The 25,499-nt window shown below is 36.7% G+C and overlaps 1 protein-coding gene across 2 annotated transcripts in view; it reads right to left on the bottom strand.

Moving 5' to 3' along the window:
• Positions 1-634: 634 nt before the first annotated feature.
• LOC141348955 (signal-induced proliferation-associated protein 1-like) overlaps positions 635-25,499 on the bottom strand; it is a 195,660-nt gene continuing 170,795 nt past the window's right edge. The window contains exons 13-17 of one of the 2 annotated variants that reach the window (XM_073859682.1): positions 15,433-15,531; positions 15,189-15,270; positions 14,775-14,853; positions 4,657-4,819; positions 643-1,327 (exon numbers count right to left, since the gene is read on the bottom strand). In XM_073859682.1, coding sequence (XP_073715783.1) covers positions 4,676-4,819; positions 14,775-14,853; positions 15,189-15,270; positions 15,433-15,531 — 404 coding nt within the window. In that variant the 3' untranslated portion in view covers positions 643-1,327; positions 4,657-4,675. Of the gene's footprint in view, positions 4,820-14,774; positions 14,854-15,188; positions 15,271-15,432; positions 15,532-25,499 lie in introns of both variants that reach the window. The other variant, XM_073859681.1, reaches the window with a different exon arrangement.

The following is a 25,499-nucleotide window of genomic DNA, read 5'->3' on the forward strand; positions in this document are numbered from 1 at the left end:
CTGTTGCTGCAACCACAACACATCCGAAGTGTATGGTGGTTACAAAATGAGCACTGTGAAGCATCCTGCTCAGTTGGGAAGGAGTTTCTGTAAGATTTGTTTCTTTCTGCAAACTTTCTAAATTTGATTCAGGCTCAAACTGCAAGGCAATACAGCCGCAATAGCCTACTAGAGGCAGTTTACAGAGACCATTTTGTTTGATTATCTGTACACGCATGAGAAACCGAAACCCGATTATGGTAATGGACATTTCGAACGCTACAAGGATTCACCAATCACAATTGTTTAGAACCCCTGACCAATCAGAGTATACTTGCCGTTTGTGGGGGTGGGGCTTTGAAGAGACACGCGCTGCAATAAAGCGTTTTAAAGAGAGATGTTGCAAATATCCATATTATGAGAAAAATAATGAGTTTTTTAAACTTTAATTCAAACAACAGTATTGTGGTAGACCACAACAATAAATATATAAACTTTTTTTGTGGTCATTTTAGTGGCTCTTTAAGTTGTTGTTGTTCCAGTAGGGCAAAATATGAATTATAATCTTGTGGCTTCGTTTACCTAACAAATTAACCTAAAAAAAACAACTCACAAATTTACATTATTCATTATGGACTATTCAGTTCAAATATATCTACTAACGTCAAACACATTTTCAAGTTTTATAATTTATTCAATTTTAAAAGTACATTCAGATACATAATATGGCCTAAAAACTGCTTGATGCATAAACACACATGAACAACTTCCTACAGAGAAAAGATACACCCTTTACACAGCTATTTTATAAGTATACCTGACTGCATAAAACCTGCATTTGTGTACCTCCCAATAAATAGCACTGGAGTTGTTCTTCACTTGCCAAACCATCAGAATGTACATTTACTGATATTAGAGGAAAGTAGGACTTTATTTCTTTACAGAGAGTGATCAGATATAGATTTATATTTTCATAATCCACCAGATTTTGCTGGTAACATATTATCACAGTGACTCTTGATTAAAAATTTCAAGGTAAAAACACATAACATAGAGGAACGTCAAATAAGGCTATTTAACATTTTCCTTTGTTTTTCTTTGGATGTATTTGTGATACAAATCTCATTCAAGTTCAATAATTATTTTATTTAAATTTTTTATCACATATTTGTTATTATCAGAACATCTTTAAGCATCACATTGGGCAATAATTTTACATTGGTGTGCAAAAAAAAAAAAAAATACATACATCTTACAAGTCAGTAAATAAAAACAGCCAATCAAACCAATACTCACATCTGGCTTTTCTCTCAAACATGTTAAACATTAAACCAGGAATACCGCTCCTCTATGAAAACCAAAAACGAAAAGCAGGTAATAAATCACATTATTAATAAACAAGTTCCATTAATAACATTAAAAACACATTCACATTATTTTGCATAAAACTTAGGTAACAATTTACTTTACAGCTTGCAATTTACAGTGTAAGTAAACAGAGTTTACAGCTTACATTAGTGCATGCTTGTAGGTATAAGAGAACAATATGAAACTATGGGAAATAAAGGGCTAAGAACCTGAAACTATAATTCTACAACCATGTGGTAAGTATAACCTAAGCTGAGCAACAATCTTATGTTTAGTCAGAGGTTCATGAGAACATACCAAATACTGCGCAAAATGCCCCTTTTCCATCTTGTTACTGTACAAGAATTATACATTTTGGGTTAAGAGGTGGGTTTTTTCTGTTGTGTGTATGACATGTAATATAGCTACAGTATGTGCAAAGATATAAACAGATATTTTTGCAGCAGCGCTCTTTACTGGTCACACACGCAAACACATGTTTTCCTAGGGCCAGAGTAGGACTCATTTTCAGCCCTGGAGTTTCATGCCTTAGACAGGCCCACTTATTTGACAACTGACTATATTAAAATTATTAAATCCTCAGTAGCCTGTAAGTTCTCGGCAGCCATGCAATTCATTGTATTTTTCAAATATATCCTTTCCAGTTTAGTGTAAATACAGTACGGTAGCCTAAACAATTATGATTTTTGCCATAATCGTGCAGCCCTGCCATAAGGTATTTTAATATTATAAAAGTAAACTTATTCAAAAACTACTGAAAGAGAACAGTTTTGATTTACCTCTATATTTCTATTTTTAAAAATGGTGGGTCTTGAAATAACCTGTTGGGTTGAAAAAAGGTTTGGAAACCCCTGATATACAAAACACAAGCAAGTATGCAGGGGAAACAGATGGAAAAAACTCTATTTGCAACTGTACCTTAACTCTTTCCCCACCATTGACGAGTTATCTTATCAGTTAAAAGAAAACATTTGCATAAAAAAGTGTCTTTGAAAAAATTTAATGTAATCAGCAATACCCCGATTATCCACTAGATGATGCACTTACCCAATTTATGAAAAGCTGAAGCCAAAACGTTTTTTACGTATTTTAAACTCTATATATGTTTTGATAATCGTTCTGAATCTGATCTCTAACAAAATTCCTTAACAAAAAAATATAATTATTTCAGCTTTTTGCTAAAAAATTTGTATTTTCGAAGAATTTATAAGCAGAGAAAAAAATATTGATAAGATGAAAGTTTTTCCCGTTTTGTCTGTTTGTTTGAAAGCAGAGGGTCTGTTCATTCATTTGATATATTTGCATGTTTATATATTTTTAGAAGACATTTTTTCCGGAAGGCATTTTGTGAAACTTTTGTGAAAATCACAAAAAATGCTGGCGGGCAACTGTTGGGCAATGAGTTAAATACTCCTCCTAGGGGATTCATGCAATTGACACCAGAAGTGTATAAAAGTGGATGCATTTTAAGACCACTTTTGCACAGTGCAAGCAAACAGTTACTTATGTGTAACCCTCAAAATTGGATTTCTCTCTCTGCCAATACAGAGATATGTATATGAGAGTGTGCTCCTAACATGCAGTGCAAAACGTCTTCACATCCCAATCAAACTGTGTTTAAAACAAATATATTTATTGTGGACATTGCATTTACATGCTGAAAGTTTATTATTTGCATGCGATTTAAATTTGTAACAGTTTAAATTCCCTTTTACTTGCAGCTGCTTTTGATCTCTTTTGCGTCTTAAAGTTAATTAATTCATCTATCAATAATATTAAAGAGAAATTCACTCTCTGCTCTTGACTAAAGAATTGTTGTATAGGAATCTGTTTATATTTAATTCATACAGTGAACACTGCAGTTTTTTAATTTCATTACTTTAAAAAAGGCTTATGCCTGTTAAAAGTCATAAATAAATAAATATATTTGTTAGAATTATATATTTTTGCTTATTTATTTGATTCTCTATTAAAACTATAATATACAGTACTGTGCAAAAGTCTTAGGCCACCACCACCAGACTTGTTGTTTTAGAAGTTTTAATATCCATCCATATTTATTTTTCAATCTATTTTATTAAGATACAAACAGAAAATACAGGAAATATGTAAATTTTCAGGATTAAATGTCTTCTTTAGGAATGGTCTTTGCTTACTTGCCACTAAACACATATTGAGCGTTTTTGAGCAAAACTAGTAAAAAGACTAATTTCTTTAAAACTAGAAATTAGGATTTAATTTTATTTAGGTTTAAGAGATAATGCAGTTTCCTGCTATTGCTCAAGTGGAAGGGGAGTTTACCCTAAAAACAGTTTACATTTTTATACAGTTTTTAATACTATATACACATTTCCTGTATTTTCTGGATGTATTCTATTAAAGAGACTAAAAAACAATCATATATGATCACTATAACATTGCAAAAACAACAAATCTAATTCTGGCATGGACAGTACTGTACATATTTACTGTAAATAATATAACAAAGGCAGTATATGTGGTATTACTTTAACCTTTTTTCAGATAAAGTCCTAAAAGAGCTTACATATTAGCTTGAAGAATTAGATCGGCTGTTCATGAAAACAAGAAGTCGGTTCTCTGTATCTGTTGCAAAAATCATGTTTGAAGCACCCCTAGATCTCGCTAACTTTCTCCCAAATGTAAGACTGTTGCCCGCTATAGTAGGTCATACATACCATGCAATATTAGAATAGATGTAAAATACTATTTATAAAATACTTACAGTATTAATAATTTTTACTTCTTCAGGTTCTTACAACTTTATTTCCCACAATTTGCATATTGTTCCCATATAAACAGTAGTAAGTACTGTGGAGATTGTGCAGATATACCAATTATTATAAAATGTATGCGTCAATTCAGTTTACTTAGACCATAAATTATCTGCTATAATCTAAATTATTAATTCATTTATTACAGCTCAACACTGAAGACTGGAAAACGAGTGGAGTTATTTTATTTATGGTCATAAAATACACATTATCAATCTAGGCATTAATATACATCAAATGGCTGCTTACATCCAGACATGTACGTACATAGCTGTAACCAAACCATACTTGATCTCAATTTAGATGAGCAGCTTTACACTTATCATATTCTAAAGGGGTTTGGTGGCACAAGCAGCTAAAATAAGAATGTTGCTGGTTTAAATTTTAATTAAATAAAGAGTATACTAACCCTGACCATTTTATTTGCTTGCCAATGGTTTTGTTACTTAAAAGCTTTTTTGCAGGTATAACATTTGCATTAGCTTTTTAGATTTTTTTAATAAAATGTAGGAGTTACCATAAATTACCCTTCTCTGCTAGCAGGGCTTGTTGACATTGCAGAGTAGCTCTGTGACTTTAATGAGACGGGCCACAGTGCTCTGGGACTCTTCCTGCAACCGCTGGTTGTTCTGCCTGAGACTTTGCACTTCTGCCTGCAGCAATTCTTTGTCCTCCTTTTCCTGCAGGAAGCAACATATACAAAAAAACATGACTATCATAGCTTTCTCAATTTTTATTGTTAAGGATGGGTGTGCTGCAAATACTGTTTTAGCTTAAAATACCCCACAGATCATTTATTATAGCAGGTTAAACTTGCTACTTTTGAGGTGTGAGCAAAAATGTTTGTCACTTTAAATGAATATGAGCTTGCTAATGCAACAATTTTCAGAGAAAGGCTGGGTTTCAACAACTCCTGCTTTAGAAGCAGGAGAATTTTAGATGCACCAAGATATCAGTAATCGTCAGAGGTGGAGAGAGTATCCAAAAACTTTATTCAAATAAAAGTACAAGTAACTAAAGAAATAATTACTAAACTACAAGTAAAAGTCATAATTTTAAAATTTACTTAAGTAAAGCCTAAGGACACTCCAGGGGTCACCAGAACGAAGGACTCCCCAGAGGGGTAGTTTATGGTAGTGACCCTCTCACTGTCATGGTGAAAAAAGTTGCTCAATTCTGATTGGGCATGTGATGGGCTAACACAAACACATGCCCAGGACTAGCAGATAAGGATGCCAGGACGATGGCCAGACATCAGTCTTTGGATCACAGAGGGCAACATTAAGATCATTTCAGCGAGGAGATCATTTTTTATTTGTCCACTGGATTTGCCCTATCACCAAAACTTCATTTGCCTTCATCTTAAGGCCAAAAGCTAGAGGTAAAGCATTAGGGATTTTTTCCTCAAAATTTTAATAAGTTAGTTCCACACGGAAGGAGGGTGAGGAACAGAGGCGGAGCGAGGGGGTGGCTTTTGGGGCTCAAGCCCAGAATGTTTTGTCAAAAGCCCCAAATCTTTTCAGATCAGTAAAATGAATTCAACCAGCACACTAGGTGGCGGCAATCAGCTTTAAACTCTCCAGTCCCCCACTCCAGGGAACACGAATGAGAGATTGAAGCTGAAGGCAAATTAATATGCTGAATCTTCCCACAATAAATGCATTTTTCAAAGTGTTTATTATTACAGTGCCTTCATTATTACTGTAAAAGTGTATATTTATAGCTATGTGATGAAAATACTGTTAAATAGCACCAACTGATATACTATCTGCATGGTTAACGGCTACTGTTAGCGCTCTCATCTAGTCTGCCTCTGCTGCACACTGTCATTGGTAACGTTGTATTTAAAGTAGCCTACATTTAATCACAGTAAATTAAAACTTTGAAAAAAATTGCTCTTTGCACATATTCTTTTTTTATACATGGATATAATTTTTTTTAAAGATGTCAGAAAGAAGGTGAGAAAGTATATAGTTACTTAGTTTCTACGTATATAGGCAGCATATGTTTTTCTTAAACAGTCTTGTTCAAAATAATAGCAGTACAATGTGACTAACCAGAATAATCAAGGTTTTTAGTATATTTTTTTATTGCTACGTGGCAAACAAGTTACCAGTAGGTTCAGTAGATTCTCAGAAAACAAATGAGACCCAGCATTCATGATATGCACGCTCTTAAGGCTGTGCAATTGGGCAATTAGTTGAATTAGTTGAAAGGGGTGTGTTCAAAAAAATAGCAGTGTGGCATTCAATCACTGAGGTCATCAATTTTGTGAAGAAACAGGTGTGAATCAGGTAGCCCCTATTTAAGGATGAAGCCAACACTTGTTGAACATGCATTTGAAAGAACAGCGTACTTTGATTAAAAAGTTGATTGGAGAGGGGAAAACCTATAAAGAGGTGCAAAATGATAGGCTGTTCAGCTAAAATGATCTCCAATGCTTTAAAATGGAGAGCAAAACCAGAGAGACGTGGAAGAAAACGGAAGACAACCATCAAAATGGATAGAAGAATAACCAGAATGGCAAAGGCTCAGCCAATGATCACCTCCAGGATGATCAAAGACAGTCTGGAGTTACCTGTAAGTACTGTGACAGTTAGAAGATGTCTGTGTGAAGCTAATCTATTTTCAAGAATCCCCCGCAAAGTCCCTCTGTTAAAAAAAGGCATGTGCAGAAGAGGTTACAATTTGCCAAAGAACACATCAACTGGCCTAAAGAGAAATGGAGGAACATTTTGTGGACTGATGAGAGTAAAATTGTTCTTTTTGGGTCCAAGGGCCACAGGCAGTTTGTGAGACGACCCCCAAACTCTGAATTCAAGCCGCAGTACACAATGAAGACAGTGAAGCATGGAGGTGCAAGCATCATGATATGGGCATGTTTCTCCTACTATGGTGTTGGGCCTATTTATCGCATACCAGGGATCATGGATCAGTTTGCATATGTTAAAATACTTGAAGAGGTCATGTTGCCCTATGCTGAAGAGGACATGCCCTTGAAATGATTGTTTCAACAAGACAATGACCCAAAACACACTAGTAAACGGGCAAAGTCTTGGTTCCAAACCAACAAAATTAATGTTATGGAGTGGCCAGCCCAATCTCCAGACCTTAATCCAATTGAGAACTTGTGGGGTGATATCAAAAATGCTGTTTCTGAAGCAAAACCAAGAAATGTGAATGAATTGTGGAATGTTGTTAAAGAATCATGGAGTGGAATAACAGCTGAGAGGTGCCACAAGTTGGTTGACTCCATGCCAAACAGATGTCAAGCAGTTTTAAAAAACTGTGGTCATACAACTAAATATTAGTTTAGTGATTCACAGGATTGCTAAATCCCAGAAAAAAAATGTTTGTACAAAATAGTTTTGAGTTTGTACAGTCAAAGGTAGACACTGCTATTTTTTTGAACACACCCCTTTCAACTAATGGCCCAATTGCACAGCCTTAAGAGCGTGCATATCATGAATGCTGGGTCTTGTTTGTTTTCTGAGAATCTACTGAACCTACTGGTAACTTGTTTGCCACGTAGCAATAAAAAATATACTAAAAACCTTGATTATTCTGGTTAGTCACATTGTACTGCTATTATTTTGAACAAGACTGTATGTATTTCACTGAAAATTCACCTAAGAAATACATTGATATAGACAGTTATAAAATGTGAATCCTAATCTCTTGCATTACAATATGCTTATGTGTGATAATTGTCAGTGCAAAGAGGGAGAGGAGGGTGGAGATCACACACACAGAGAGAGAGAGAGAGAGAGAGAGAGAGAGAGAGAGAGAATTTTAACAAAGCTTTATTTTAACATCATTAGAAAAAACACACAAAACAACCCACTAAGAGCCCCTATGCATTAAACACACATATATTTATGTATATATACAAAATACATCAACAACAAAAAATAAACAAAACACGCGAGTAGTTACACAAGTTTCAATTATCCCACCATAGCTCCATATTTCCTCAAAGTCTTCTATATTATTCAAGCAACTATAATATCCATGTTCTAAGGAAATTCTAGCTCTAACAAGACTTTTAAAAAACATTCAAACTTCAATATTGTTATCTTTTTCAATTTTCCTCATTCGAGTTACGTAAATTGCCATTTTAGCCTGTCCAATTAAAAAATTCACAATTTTGCTTACATTTTTCTTATTTTTCCCAAAATTAACTCCAAAAATAAAACACACATCTGAAAATTCCTCATCAAAAGCAGCAAACAATTCTTTAAGAATAATTAACAGAGCAGCTAGCCGTACACATTTAAGAAAGCAATGAAAAATGGTTTCTCTACAATCACAAAAAGGACATTTGTCTGTAACATCTGAATTTAAAACAGATACAAAAGCATTGACCGCGATGATACCATGTAATACTCTCCACTGAATGTCTCCAACACCCTTAGTCAATGGTGGTTTATAAAGTGCTTCCCAAACAGGCCTCTTTTCATCCCCTACTTTTAAAAAAGATCTCCATGGCGTATCCACTCTATTTCTCAACTTTTCTTTATTTAAAACTTTAACACAAAAAGTATAAAGACTTTTCCCCCCAACAGAGTTAAAAAAAGTAAAACGAAAATCTTTTTTAAAACACCAAAAGTCCTCTTTATCAAACTTTGGCCTCACACCCATTTAACTAGTTCTTTAAACGCAGTTTTTCCTCTTCTGTTAAAGAGTCCCGGAAAAACTGTACAATTTGTCCAACCTTCCGTAGTGGATGAACACCAAGTCTATTAGCTACGGCATCAACATTATTCAAAAGTGGACCAACTAGGCTTGCCAAATTCTTCACTGTGATAACTCTGGCTTTAATGAAAATTTACCCTGTCCATTTTTTTTCAAGGCCAAAAAAGAAACTAGTTGGTGCATCCATTTCATGTATATTCTGGAAACGTGATCTTACCAACGCTCCATGTCCTCTGATTAACAGATCAGCTAAAACATCTTTTTTTCTTTAAATAGTTTGAGAATGACTTTGATCTTGTGTGGAATCATATAAAATCTGAAGTTCAATTATTTCAGATTCAAGATTTTCTACCAACTTAACTACATTCCTGGAGTTATTAAGAGTGTATTGTTTACAAAATTGTTGAATCTGAATCTTTCCTATATCCCACCATTGTTTACATGAATTGTACTGATACAATGTGGATCTCCGTTGTTCCCCAAAAAACAAAACCTTTTTTAAAACTCTCATCATTCAACAGCGAAACATTAAAGTGCCAATATGCACTTTTAACTTTAAGAGAATTAATAAAAACTACAGTACAAACTAAAGAGTGATCTGAAAAACTAACAGGGGATATAGCACATGATTTAAAGATTTGCGAATGATGTTTAAAACCATATATTCTATCAATTCTTGCCATTGAAACATCATTTTGCAGAGAATGTGTCCAAGAGTATTGCCTAAAATCACCATGTTTATTATGCCATACATCCATTAAATCAAAGTTTTCTATAATACATTCTAATGTATTTCTTAAAGCGTTACTAAACCCCTGTTCAGAGCCTGACTCCACCCACTGGCAATATTTGAAAAATGCCAGAAAAGTGGGCAGATCCTAACAGAGATAGAGGGGACGAACTAAGCTCGTACCGAGTGTGTGGTGAGATCGTAACAAGGGCGTGGTGAGTTTGAACCTGCTTAGGTCACAAGTTACTTTTTGGACCCAACATCCAATAGGAAAATTCAACTGCAATACCCACCGTTCAACCTGAAGAGGGCAGCACTCAGACGTTTTTACACCATATATTGTAGTATTGAAACACTTTATATCCAAATAACAAAAAACTTACAAAAATCAATGAACAGCACTAATAAAGCATCATTCTTACAGATAAGTAGCCTAAAAAAGTTGGTTTAGGGTTTAGTTACTCTTTAAAGACATATGTGGTTCAACATGATTGCGATCCAAATTACTCACAGTACAATTAAAATCACCAGCTAAAAAAAGAAATTCTACAGAGTCACATTCTGAAAGTGTATTAGACAATTTTTCTAAAAAAAAAGCATTCTTTCTCTTGCACTAACAGGAGCATATACATTGATTAAGACCATTGTTGTTTTTTCATACTTTACAATGACCTCCCTGCTACCACTTCTTCCACTTTGTAAGACACTGGCAAAAAGGATTTCGAAAATAAAATGCCCACTCCAGCACTATTAGTGCTACCATGACTCAATATTACTGTGCCATCCCATTCCCTTTGCCAATCCACTTCATTATCAATAAATGAGTGTGTTTCTTGTAAAAAAGAAATATCAACATTTTTCAGCTTAATTAAATCAAGCAGGCAAGCTCTTTTCTTGGCATCTCTCGCTCCATTTAGATTAAGTGAGGAAATCTTAAAATCACCCATAAGAAAAATTATGGTTAACAAGAGAAACCCCACTTCAAAAGATGTCCACAGCTTATTCTTGTGATCCTTCCACATCATCTTGTGCATTTTTTGCTCGTACTTTCTGCACTAATTTTTTGAGACGAAACACTTCTGTCTCACTGAGCCCATCCCCACCCACACTTTTCATCAGTACTTTTGCAGTTTCAATAAACCTGGCTCTTTCTGGGAAATATTCATCTACAACCACATTTCTTTTCCCTTTTGTTACTTGCAGAAAGCTCAGAAACTTTCCTAGATCATTCTCATCCTCTCTTGTGGTAGCTGCCATAGTCTGAGATGAGCTTTCCCTTTCACTATCTGATTCTGAAGAGAACTCCATCTCACTGCTAGCATCAGTAGTCTTACTCTATTTCACATTGTTTACTAACATGACCCCTCTTTGAAATCTGTTCACTACTAGCTCTAGTTGCTTTTCTTTTTATCACTGGTATTTTAAAATTTGAATTCTCTGTGTTTATTACATCCTGCCCAGTTAAAGCAAATTCAGCAATTTCTCTTGTGGTTCCCTCTCTGACTTCATCTTTATTTGCTTTAGACGTATTTGAAGTTGCACTTTCTGTAGAAATTGATATATTAATTTCACTAATGTTTTGCTCATTTTCTTTCACAATGTTGTTTTCAGCCACATTTCTCTGTTCAGCATCTGTTCTCTCAGAGTTATTTTGTTCTTCATTTTTTTTTAGGACAGGCTCTAGCTAAATGTCTTTCTCTAACACAGTTAAAACACCTCATAATATCAAACCCATCAATTGTGAATTTGAACGACACATTCAACTCCTCAACTCCATGTTTTAACACCATATACACTTGTCGTCTAAATGAAACAACATGCTTTAGTAGCGGAGATTTAAATCCCACCGTTTTTTTTTGTTCTTGACACAAGATGGCCGTAGCGTACTAGTTCACATTCCAACACCTCATCTTTAATTCTCTTGGACGGGTTCATTAAAGGGAAAACAGCAGTGTATGTGTTCTTGATTACTAAACCGCGTTCAACAACCTTGTTAGCTTTCTCTACAGAATCCAAAAAAATTACTACAGCGCTGTTCATTCTTGACGCTGACTTTATACTATCAAACCCGACTAATTCTCCTACCGCCACACTACACTCCTCCACTGAACACTCCACACCGACCGGCACTTTAATCCCGTGCCTTCGGGTGAGGTGTTCAAACCCGCCGGCCATAATGGCCGGCTCAACACTACTTTCCTAAAGTACTATAAACAACACTAATAAGAAAAGAAATGAAATCACCCTTGTGAAGAGAAAGTATAAAAGTGTTAGAAAAAGCACCACTGACTGTCAAAGTTGAGAAAACAAACACGAGAGAACATTGCCACCCTGTAGAAATTATATGTGTTTTCCTTTAAGAGGCCTACTACTAATTCTCTTTGAACACCACATCCAACAGCATTGTATTTGCAGGCTCTGTTCATTATTGCTTGTATTTATTCGTTTAATTTCCAATTTTACTTTTTTGTTTTTCTAATGTTTATTTTCATTTATATTCATTTCTATGTAATTTATTTGCATTACGTAGTAGTCACCTTGCATATTTAGTCATATAAACCCCATTTTATTACAACAGTGTCTTTCTTGTGATGGTAATGAGAGGCTCCACTAGTTGTCCAGAATCTCACACAATCCTTTAGATATATTAGATGACAAACTCCCTCCAATTTACATATTTTCTTATTTGTTAAATGATATATTCAGATCATTCTTATTGTTAAAGTGAAATTCTTTAGCTGGTGCCCCATAAAAAGGAAGGGGGTCATCTGACACACGCGCATGCACACTCACCACTCACCTCTAGTGCCCTGTGTATGGCATACTAAATTAATTGGTGCCGTGTCAGAATCACTACACTGGTTACTCTTGAAATGCAAGACTCAAGAAATGAATCAAAGAGGCTGTTTACTGTATTAAGATATGTTTTCGTCGATCAGACAACAAGTGGCCAAGAGAAGCACATTCCGTTACACCTGGTATTTAAAGGTACAATTTGTAGAATCCGCCAATAGAGGGCGCATGATCAAAACAATGACACTGACATAGATTACTGATGCTCTAAAGCAGCATGGAATTAGGGGATCAGTTGTCTTTAACTCAACTGCTAATGGCCATCAATTAGACGGGAACGAGAATTCATGTTAACAGATGAGGTGAAGTAAGTCAAGTTTTATAAATACTTGCAAGGTTTGATCAAAATAAATTTTGTTACACTATCAGTCCAATTCGATGGTGTGCCACCATACTTACTTGTGTAACAGTCTTTAAATAGGAAAAACATGGAAGTGTTTGGTTGCTTCTAAATCCATCGCTGTTTGGAGTCATAGGAATGAATGGGCTAGTGGTTTTCAATTCCAGTCCTCGGGCCCCCCCTCCCAGAACATTTTAGATGTCTCCCTATATAAAAACACCTGATTCCGATCATCAGCTCGTTAGTGAGTGAAATCAGGTGTTTCATATAAGGAGACATCTAAAACATTCTGGGAGGGGGGGCCCGAGGACTGGAATAGAAAACGGTGCACACATAGACTAAATAATACATCCATGTCTTTTTTCAAAGTTAAGCTAAGAACATAGTAAAATATTGAAAAACGGTGTAGTTTTCCATTAAAATTACACCCTTTGCGTGGGAAGTGGCATAAGCATGTTTTCAGCCCTGTTTTGTTCATATCCACAATTAAAGGACAAGTTCTGTATTTTACACTTAAAGCCCTGTTTTCAGATTGTTTATGATGAAATAGAACGGTTTTGACTGAAATTTGGACATTTCGGGTGTTTGATCTATCACCTCACACCTCTACAATGGGTGTATAGATGCACTGGAACAATCATTCCTAAAAAGTATTAACCTTTCGTTTACAAAGACGTGAAACTCATGTGTCCAAATTTCAGTCAAAACCGTTCTATTTCATCAATAACAATCTGAAAACAGGGCTTTAAGTGTAAAATACCGAACTTGTCCTTTAATAAATGAGGCCCCTGTTCCAGACGGAACCTTTCTGCTGAATTTTTTGGAAAAATCTGTGGAATTCTATGGAATATATATTAAATGTTTTAAAAGATGTCAGAGAATATAAGCTGTAAATATTACAAAATTGCATCTAAAATAATTACTTTTTTATCCCTAACCAGGGATAGTCTTCTGAATTAAAAACTCACATTTGAATCTAAATGTGAAGCTGTGAGGAAAAAAGGACATCAGCGACTGTTTTGTTTAAGGAATCGCTTCCACATAGACAAATCCATTATGACCCTCTTTTACCAAGCTTTTATTGAATATGTTTTATGCGCTAGTAGCCTGGTTTGGGAACCTCTCTATGAAAAATAAAAACTTACTCAACCAAATAGTGAAGTGGTCTAACAGGTTGATCGGTGAGCCACAAATTAACGTGGAGACCTTGTACACAAAACAGTTACAGTGCATAACTGGTTCAATTTTAAATGACAGTTCCCATCCATTGCACAAAGAGTTTGAGCTTCTCCCTTCTGGGAGTAGGTTTACAATCTCTAGGTGTAGAACAAAAAGACACAAAAACCGTTTTGTCCCTGCAGCAATTACACTGAGGAATAAGTCGTAGCTAGATGCATTGTGCTTGTTTTTTTGTTTAAACCTTTGACCTGTAAGAACTTTTTAAGAACTTTTTTTAACTAAACTATTTTACAGTTTAAACTTTTAATTAGTAATTTCATATTGGATGTTTTAATATTAAAATATTCATTGTCTTCACACATATCACACATCATCCAGCTGGTTTGTTTGTTCTTATTTGTGTATGAGGAATCTACCTATGGGTACAAATAAAGTAGCTTGAACTTAAATTGGACCAACATGAACAGGTAATGTGCATATCAAGATAGAATTATATTTTGTATATAAAGTTACATATACTATTGTTAACTTCGCTTTAAATGATAGAGAGCACACATTTTATATAAAATGAAATTTACTGCGGTCACATCAAACAGCACAAGCTTCTACTGCCCACAACCACGTGGATGTGATGGGTTTGTGTACTTGTCAATGACGCACAAACACGCATGCATGGGATATGTGTGCTTGTCAATGACGGCTACTGCTCACAAATACGCACAAGTGCAGGGCTTAACAGGGTTAAAATCCACAGAATTCTGCTGAGTTTTTGGGGAATATCTGCGGGATTCCGTTTGGGCCTGGGCATGACTAACCAACAGCAGAGAAAGTACTTTACCTTTTGAAGGTCATCCTGAAGTTGCTTCAACATGGTCTCTAACTGGGACACCTTCTCCTCAAGTTGGCCAGATGAGTCACTGCAAAGGAAAGGAGAAACAGGAAAAAGTTTAATAAAAAAACACATTTTTTGACCATTTTATTCATGTTTTTATTTAGCCACTGTAAGAGCATGTAGAGTGCAAAGAAAATATGACAACATACAGACAGATTGTTAAATTAATTACTTAATTTACTAGAAACTAAATAAAGTGTTGAGTATAAAGAGTCAAGGACAACCAACACAATTTGAGTTAAATTTAACTTATAAGTTCATATTCTAAAAATTGCCTTGAAATTACTACATAAAATGTAACACCTGTCCTTTTTTAAAGTATTGCCATTGTCAATGAAAAACTAGTATAGTCAATCTCACCTGTCTTTTATGTTGTTAAGCCTTGTTTCTGTCTGCATTGCAGTCTCTGGGGACTCATGTGTGCCATCTCCTGCATTCCTATCTGAAATCCAGTATTAAATAATATTACTTATGCTCTTATCTTTTCACTGGTTATAACTATACAAACACTCCTTAGTAAACACAAGTATACCACAAGCTTACATGCTATCATGTTTAAGCACACCTTATATTTCCTGTAATGAAATTATTTGTTATTTGTCACCTTCTTGAGAGAGAGCTTCTAGCATGTTCCGACAGGCACTGGCAAGATTAGCAATAGACTGCCACTCCTCCTCAGTTGAATCTGTAGTCTCTGAGAGAACTGAAATCAACAAAAGTATAATATTTAATGTAGATTTATGGTTTCAAATGTTGCACTAAGACCCAGTAATACAAGGAGTATAATTGCAACATGATTAGATGCTAACAAGAAATAATTTGTAATTTATTTGTAATGTTTTTTTTTGTATTATGGTGGGGCCTGAATCTTGGTCGAAATTTTTGTTTTCTTCACAAATTGGCGCATTTGGCTGGATACTACTTTGATTTGAGATTGGTCAGGAATTAGTCTCGCGTAGCCAGACCATCAATACTGAAGGTCTGGTGTTTTTTGCTGCTTTTTCTGGACAAAGCCTGCCCACAAGCAGTTTGACCGACATGTCAAACAACCAATCACAGTTTGTTTCGTCTAGCGTCACGTTTCGGACTCCCCACAATAACGAGCCCGCTGGCAACAAGTCAGTTATTGAAATAACCAGCCGCAACCGAATAGCATCTAAATAAATAACATTACTCACCATAGAACAACGTTGTACACTTCATCAACAGCCACACCAATGAGACGCTCCCGTTAAACATCTGTTTGAAGCATATCTCTCCACTTTTTAACACATACAAGCAATTCAGGAGAACCAAACTTTTTGACTCTACTAACTGCCTCAAGCAAAACTCTTGGACGTCTTTTAGAGAGTCTATGCCGCGAACTTTGCATATTTTTGAGAATCCAATGTTTAGCTGATAATGATAACTGGTCATTATTGTCCACGTGAACACGACTGATTCTCTTGCTCAATGGAACGTCAGAGCTTTGTTTTCCAGGGACTGAAACTAATCGCGACACTCACGTCTCCTGGAAATCTGGTTTATTTCAACAAATCAAAGACCACTTTGACATTCTCACAGGGTTTCCAGAAAAGTGTACGAAAAACATCAGACGTTTAGCCAACAGTCTGTGGGCGTGACGTCTGCGGCTGAGACTAGTCAGGAATTAGCTACAGTGGTGTGAAAAAGTGTTGGCCCCCCTCCAGATTTCTTATGCTATTGCATATTTGTCACAAATTTAAATATTAGTCAACGATAACACAAGTGTACACAGCATACAGTTTAATGGTTGTTATTAATAAGACAAAACGTCCAAAACTACATGGCCCTCTTTGACATTTTTTTGCCCCCCGTTAAGAATAACTTAACTGTGGCTTATCACACGTGAGTTTAATTTCTCTAGCCACATTAACCAGGCCCGAATACTACAACACCTGTTTGCAATCAAGAAATCATTTAAATATCACCTGCCTGACAAAGTGAAGTAGACCAAAAGATCCTCAAAAGCTAGCCATCATGCAAAGATCCAAAGATATTCAGAAACAAATGAGAAAGAAAGAAATTGAGATCTATCAGTCAGGAAAAAAGTTATTAAGCCATTTCTTAAGATTTGTGACTTCAGTGAACCACAGTAAGAGCCATTATCCACAAATGACAAAAACATGGAACAGTGGAGAACGTTCCCAGGAGTGGCCGGCCAACCAAACTTACTTAAAAAGCACAGCAACGACTCATCCAAGAGGTCACAAAAGACCACACAACAACATCCAAAGAACTGCAGGCCTCGCCTCAGTTAAGGTCATTGCCCATGACTCCACCATAAAGCTGAAAGAATACTAGGGACGTCGGCGTATGGGCGCCGTCCGCATGACGTAATTTTAAAACAGTGCGCGTACAGTCCGCATACAACAGTGCATGCACGTGAAAATATTTAGACAGGACACTCCACTACAAACAATTATACCAATGAAACAGACAACATTTGCACACACACTAGCGTTTTCCTTCTTTAACTTTTACTTCTTACAAGAACAGAAAGCTGTGGAGCATGTTTGTTACCATAATGTTGGATTCCTGTTCTTTGTTGTCTTGTTGTTTGTTCTAAACTGTGTTTGCAATGGTGGATCGGTGTAACGGGTTGCTTTAATGAAAGCGAATGAGAAATGAATCCATGTGCAATGAGGTTTTATTATTGTTAATCCCAAAAGGGCCAGCAAACATATCCAGTAAGGGCAAACCAACAAACGTAATCCAGAGACAGGCAAATGGTCAGGGCAGGCAGAGAAGAATCACAACAGATATCAAAAACAGGCAAACAGGTAATCAGGTAACAGATAAACAGACAGGTAACAGGCTAATATACAAACGTATTAATCAGCCGGGAACAGGTTTACAGGAAGTGCTTAAATACAAAAACAGACAGGAAGTGGGAAGTGAAGTGTGACATGACGATATTTCAAAATAAAAGTCAGAACAGAGCAGGGTGTCAAAATAAAAGTACAAAACACAAAACGCAACCAGAACACATAACAAAACCTTACAATCGGTTACTTTTCCTCACCTATCCTAATGTTTTAATGTACTGTAAATGTCGCCAAATCAGTGCTGCCCTGATGGCCTGTTAGACTAATAATTTGAATAAGAAATCTTTGGTATTGCATATAGTGTCGAACGCAGCCATCCACGTGTAGCTGCGGGGAGTATACTTGGAAAGCCGGCGGACGGGGAAAAAGGTATACCCCGGTCTTAAGATAGAGACTGGGCAAAAATGGCCTGCATGGCAGAGTTCCAAGACGAAAACTGCTGGTAAGCAAAAAGAACATAAAGGCTTGTCTGAGTTTTGCCAGAAAACATCTTGATGATCCCCAAGACTTTTTTGAGTCCCTGGCATAAAAGTGTGGCTGAATTACAACTATGTGGCTGAATTACAACAATTCTGCAAAGATGAGTTGACCAAACTTCCTCCACAATGCTGTAACAGACTCACTGCAAGTTATCGCTGTAGCAACAGCAGATAACACAAGTTTTAGCCCCCCAACTGCCTTGAAGAGGGTGCCCTGCATTGGGACTGGATTTTGGTGGGTTAACACAAACAAATGCCCAGTTCCATTAAATAAGGCTGCCCTGGCAACTGACAGACAAGGCTGAGAAGAAGAGGACGTTTTGATTGGTCTACAGCATTTCTCCTAATCATCCTTCATGCTCATCAGAAGCGAGGGCAGGCCCGGAGTGGGTAATCGGGAGAACCGGGATAATTCCCGGTGGGCCGCTTCACTTTTTGGGCCGGTCGAGTTTTTTTTTTTACATTTGTCACGTTAGTGAGTCTATCTTCTCTTAAATGACACTTCACACGTTTCGCATTGACACTGCAGCGCGCAGCCTCTGCATGGGTTGTACCATGTGAAGGAGTTTTCCCCTCCCATAGAGTTGGTTCGGTCCATACCACGTCTTTTCCAAAACTTTTCTCCGGTAGGCTGGGCCGGCGCTACCGTAACAAAACGCGTCTGAGAGGAGGAGGGCGTAAAAAAACAGGTTGAAGAAAAAAGCCATTGTAGGGGGATGCTGCCAAATGTGCCAAACTTACAGATTTATTTTCAAGAGGACAAACAAAAGTGACAACAGGTAACTTAAAGAGAAATAAGCCTAGTAATGGTTAGCATTAGCAACTTAATTATTCGGCTAATACCGTTTTCAAACTATTTACAAGCTAGTGTTGGGCGATATGCCCTATTTTCGGATCGTCCTATCGTCAGCCTGTGAGATCGGCGATACACGATATTATCGGGGGGCGTGGCAGTAGTTTACTCTTTTTTTTTATTTGTTAATTTTTACTCATTATAACAAGTCACTTGATGGGTGGACAAAAAAAAACAAGACCGTAACGCCGTCGTGACCGCAACCTTCTTAAAACTGATGCCATTAAAGCGAGCGCGTCATTAAAACCCTATCATGATAACTTAATAACTGTAAAAACATGCATCTGCGCACGCACACACAAGTGCGCGCACATACAAACTATTCAATGCATTTATTTAGTGCTGTTGCAGAAGACTACACGTGTCAAGCAGTGGTGCTCTCATGAGGTGCCTTTTTAAACGCATCGGTCCAGCGGAACGCGATCATATTTTAAACACAATCATATATTAAACACGAGGAACGTGTTGCTACAACTCATTGAAATGCATATCATAAACAGGATTAATACCTAGTGATCTGACTTCGGACAGAGCGCAGCTCTCTGCACGTACGCGAGAGTGAGAGAGGCGCCATGCAGCGGGTCATATTTTAAACAAAAAGTAAAGTTTGCCTCAGCTCGCATGAAACGCATTAAACTGAAACAAATAAGGATTACTACTTCAGTTTATGTTTAGACTGCGGACTGACGCGAGAGCGCGTGCACGTGAGACAGAGAGAAGCGCAGCTGCTCATGACGCGGCGCGCTGGATTTAGTGGTAGAAGGAGACCAAGACGCGCGCATTAAGTGCAGGTACGTGCAAGAAGGAATTCTCTCTTTACAAGCTCTCCGCGTAAAGTGAAGCAAGCAAACAAACCCTCATGTGAGGAAAAGCATGCATTGTCGGTGTTAATGTAAAACTATGATGATAATAATAATAACCATTCGCCAACTATCGTCTTGACTATCGCCATGAAAGCCTGCCATTGGCGATATGTCTGAAGATCGTCGATACACGATACTATCGTCTATCGGCACAACCCTATTATAAGCCAACATTTTTTTTGTTAAAATATTATCCTTTTGTGTATACATGCGATTCATAGACTTTGCAAATATTATGCAAGCAGTTTCTGAGCAGCAGATAAGCCAGTTCCCCGCTAAAAACGAGGAGGCAATGAGTAAACAATATGAATTAAAGTTATTTAACCTCAGGTTGTGTTCAGAACCATATAACACCTTTTGTGTTCCCAGTCAAAAATGAGCAGCCTAAAAAAGCTTATAAATCACTTTTTATGCTATATATTTACCCAATATTGGATTTAATATTTTTTTGTCAAACTGTTTTCTTTTTTAATTAGGACTGGGTTTTATATTTATATTTGCATCTGATTAATCATAGGCCTCATAGCATTAGCAATGCTAATAATTTATCAACCTTTCCTTGTGGAATAGATTATTTTTGACCCATAATGGGTAAATATTGGACAGAACACGCTGCTGGGTTAAAATTGACCCAATGCTGGGTTGTTTTAACCCAACTGTTGGGTTATTATAATCCATGGTTGCATAACAACAACCCAACATTGGGCTATTTTTAACCCAGCATTTATTCTGTCCAATATTTACCCATCATGGGTCAAAAACAACCCAGAGTGTAGAGGAATATTTTTGTTAACTTCTCATCTTAAGTGAAATATTATTTAACTTTTACCTTATTTGTTGAACCATGATATTAATAAAAACTATAGTAAGAGCTGAACTGTTGCTTTATTTATCCAATTTGAAAAAAGTGCTTATTTGGAATTACACTATGGAAAAAGTGGGCCGGTCTTGGGCCTGAAACTCCCGGGCTGAAAAGTGGCCCCACTCCGGCCCTGAGCGAGGGTGATCATAAACATTCCTTACTAAAACAGCATGGCTATGCAAAGTATTGGCTTATTAACATACAGCCAATTAAGGTCTTACTAGGCATACAAGAAACTTTTAGGCAAGTGTGCTGAGGCAAGTTGGAGCTAAACCCTGCAATACACCGGCCCAACAGGACCAAAGTTGGCCATCCCTGCCTTAGTAGGACCAGAACACATTCTCCCATAATTTCAACTCAGTCACTCCTATTTTCTATTCTTTACACTTTAGTTCCTATCTTTTTTATCCTTTAGTATTTTAGTCTCATTTAGTAGTGTTTTTAATTATTCTTGCTTATCTTTTAATAATAAATTCAATTTTATTACCACTGTCTTCCTTGTGTTGATAATACAGTTAAAGTTCTACAACAGGACTATGCAATTGGCGGCCCGCGGGCCAAACCCGGCCCCCAAGGTAATTTGATCCGGCCCTTTATGTAGTCTGTAAAAAAGACATCTCTAGAATAAATTTAGTTAGTTAGACAACGGGCAATTGTGGAACTGAGGGCGTGAAAATAAACACGAAACACACGTAATTGTTGTCATGTGGTGAATCCGACCAATCATGAAACAGCTGTTTCGTCATTACAGCCCACGCAGCTCCTCTTCGCGAACTGCGCTGGCTGACTCAGGCGGCTTATCTTAAATCGCTCTCGCAGTTCTTTAACACCATATGACACAGTCACATACCTGCGGCGCCAGCTCAAGTTGGACAAAATTACTAACCGACAAGCACTGCTTTAAGTCAGCCGCCGATCGGTCTGCGCAGCACCGCATGAAGTCGAACACACCTGTTGTATGATATGTCAGCTCAATGATGACTTGCTTATCCACAATGACATTACGTTAGATGTCTTAACAAAGAAAACTTGTTGAAACGATTTTGTGAACTGGACAAAAAGATAATGCTGTTTCTCCAAAATTCTAAGCAGACAAAGGCTCAAATATTATGCGAGTCATCGTTCTCACACAAAAATGCAATTAAAACAAGTTACAGTTAGTCGCCATCGCTCACAGCCCAGCACCTGCACCACTTTATGCGTATCGTGCTGACAAACATACACGTAATTTCACTGCTCTTGCGAAATCTAAAAACATATTCTGTCTTATTAGAAGGTAGCCTTATGTTTGCCAATTATTAAGATGGCTGTTGTAGTTTAAATAGGGCTACTGTAATAATTAGTTTTGACAAAAAAACGCATAAAACAATTATGTTCCATATTATAAACTTTTTTGTTATGTGCACTGAAGTGAGTAAATTAGTTAAATTCTCAATGAGTGTGATATGGCTCTTATTTACCTCTTTAAATGTAGAATAAAGCTTACTTGGGCATCTTACAATGCACTTATGTTGTTATGCAATTTTAAAATACAACATGAACATGTCTGGATGTAGAAAAGCCTACTTTGACATCTAACAATGCACTAATGTTGTTGTATGCAGTTTCAAAATAAAAAGTTTGTAAAAAAAAGCCTATTGTACAATGCACTGATTTTGTTGTTAGGCAGTTTCAAAATACAACATGAGTATGTTTAAATATAGGAAAATGTAGTCATCATCAGTGATATATCTCTGGCCCCTCATTTAAGATGCTTTTCATGAACTGGCCCCCATGACAAACTAATTGAATAGCCCTGTTCTACAAGTTAGCCAGAATCTCACAAAATCCTTCAAACAAATTAGATGGAAAAACTCCCTCCAATTTACATATTTTCTTATTGGTTGAATGATCCATTTAGATCATGCTTATTGCCAAGGTGTAATTCCTGAGCTGGTACCCTGAGGTAAATGAAGGAGGGGTCATCTGACACACACGCTCAAGGTGAAATTCACCTCTAGTGTTGCTACTAAGGGTGGCCCAACCAGTTATAAGGTTTGGGGGCAAATACTTTTTCACACATGTAGTTTTAGATTTTGTTTTCCCTTAATAATAAAAACATCCAATCAAAAACTTCATTTAAAAACATGCATATTGTGTTCACTTGTGTTATCTTTTATATTTGTTTGGTGACCTTAAACATTAAAGTGTGACAAATATGCAAAACATAAGAAATATGGAGGGGGTCCATCAATTTTTAGACCACTGTAGCTCTCCCTGGTCAAGCTGTGGCTTTTTAATGAGGAGCCTAACAACTGCCAGTTTGAAAGCTGCTGGATGAATTATTAATATTAAGCAGAGGTTATGATACTATGGTAAAAGCCTGATACTATGGTAAAAGCCAATCTAATGGTCCTGAATGATTAAAGCTGTTCATATGTCATTCTGTTATTTTTTGAACAAATGGATGCACTGTGAAGTGTAGTTTTATGGCGAGAATGAGAGAGAATGGGAGGAAACAAGAACAACAGACATGTGTGTGCAAGTAGTTGAAAGTGCTGATTAAAAGAAACCACTGCAAACAGAACACCACAACATAAATGTCAACGAGGATGATAATTTAAAAAACATTCTGAATTAACGGTCAACTGTTCTGGGAAACAACATTTGGATCTAATAAACCGACGCATCTGACATGGAAGGGCATCCTGAACTGCAAACACCGCCTAGGCCAGCGGAACTATCAACACTGCAGATGCAGAAAATAAACACAAAACCATGTCAATGGACTTGAGAGTCGGAATACCAAAAAGTGAAGTTTTCAGATTAGTTTTGAAATATTGTAATGATGACAGATTTCGAAAGCTCTGGGGAAGAAAATTCCAGAGGCTGGGAGCCGTAATACTGAAGGCTCTACCACCAAAAAGTTGTCAGCCTATATCGAGGAACCTATAATAAATTTGTACTTATAGCACCTAAGTGCATGGGCAGGGGTATATGTGTGAATGAGATCTAAGATATATTGTGGACAGGAACCATGAAAAGCTTTAACTGTAATGAGAACTTTATATTGAATGCGGAAATTAATTGGAAAGCCAGTTTAAACTGTATAAAATGGGGGTTATGTGGGAGGATTTCTTTGTATGTATTAGGGTTATGTATGTTGATGGTAAACCATAAAAATATAAAGCATGGACAAGGGTCTCGGGATAATTGATATTTAAAAATTGGGCAATATTTCAAAGATGAAAGAAAGGCAGATTTCGTAAGTGATGAGATGTGAGAGGAGAAAGACAGAGATGAATCGAACACTATGCCCAGGTTTTTGTTAGTGGCTGAAAGTTTGACATAACAGCCAGCAATATTGATTTTATTACATTGAGATAAGAAGTGCATTTAAGAGGGCCAACTAGGAGCAGATCTGTTTTTAGTTTGAGGAAATTCTTTGCCATCCATATGTTTATTTCATTAATGTAAGCAGATATAACATCTATGTGAAAGGGGTTAGTGTGTTTAAAGCTCATGTTGTGTGTCATTCACGTGTAAGTGATAACTAAGCCCATGCAGACCTAATGTGACTTAATGGAAGCATGTATACAATAAAGATTAAAGGTCCAAGAACAGATCCCTAAGGAACACCATTCGTACCTGGAGCAATAGTCAAGTTTGCCTGTTTTATAGATATGTACAGAGGTGGAAAAAGTAATAAAATATTCTACTCAAGCAGTTGCAGCTGGTGAATGCTTTTTCGAGGGATGCAAATTCAAATGTGTTTGGAGTGTCATGTGTGTCGCTTGTGTTTTCAAAATATGTGTTTGTTGTGTCATGTGAACCATGTGCGTCACGTGTCTTGTCAAAAAAAAGTGCCTGCTGCACAAGTATCGAAATCGTTCATTATTAAAGAGACGCTCAAGATCACAAAATACTTGAAACTCACTTAACATTAAAGGTGCTCTAAGCGAATTCACGCGTTTTAGACCATAAAATTTTTTTGTTACATACAGCAAACATTTCTTCACTATCTGCTTGCTGCCTGTCCGCTGATCAAACTGTAAAAAACGCTGTCTCTGTAGACTCTGGGCTGTCTCTTTACAAACTGCACAAACTGCAATAAAAACAAAGTGGCCAAACCTACCACGAGAAACCATAACAAAGTGTTCCAGCCAATAAACGACAACAAGGATAAAGAATGAAAGGGAGGGGGAGGAGTTAGCTACGCTCCGTTTGTTTGAAAACAGTTCAAACATCAACAAAAAGGGACATCACACAGTTTCGATTAGAGCGCCTTTAAACTCTGATTACGCATGAGATTATGTGAGTATCTGGCAAACGCGAGTGTCTCTTTTATCATAAACCCTTTAGACACTTGTGCATCAGGCACTTATTTTGACATGACACGTGATGCACATCGGTTCATTTGATGCGCCGAACACATATTTTGAAATGACGAACCACACACACATGATGAGCTAGAAACATGTTGTGACGAGCTTCGCATTGTCCGCATCATCATTGTACTCAAGTAAAAATATTGTTACTTTAATAATATTTTTGACTTAAGTACAAGTAAAGTTACTGGTCTAAAAATCTACTCAAGTAAAAAGTAGGTAATTTTAACTTTATTCAGAGTAAAATTTTGCAGTTTTTTTACAGCGGGGTGAGAAATGTAGTATAGTTAAAAAAGGACACGGGAATATAAATCTCAAACTAGTTGTTTTTTAAGGGCCACACAGATCCAAAATCGAAACTGACCTGTATTGCAGAGTGTCATGTAGCTGTCCATCAATAT

Source organism: Misgurnus anguillicaudatus, chromosome 21 (assembly GCF_027580225.2).
Source record: "Misgurnus anguillicaudatus chromosome 21, ASM2758022v2, whole genome shotgun sequence".
NCBI lineage: Eukaryota > Metazoa > Chordata > Actinopteri > Cypriniformes > Cobitidae > Misgurnus > Misgurnus anguillicaudatus.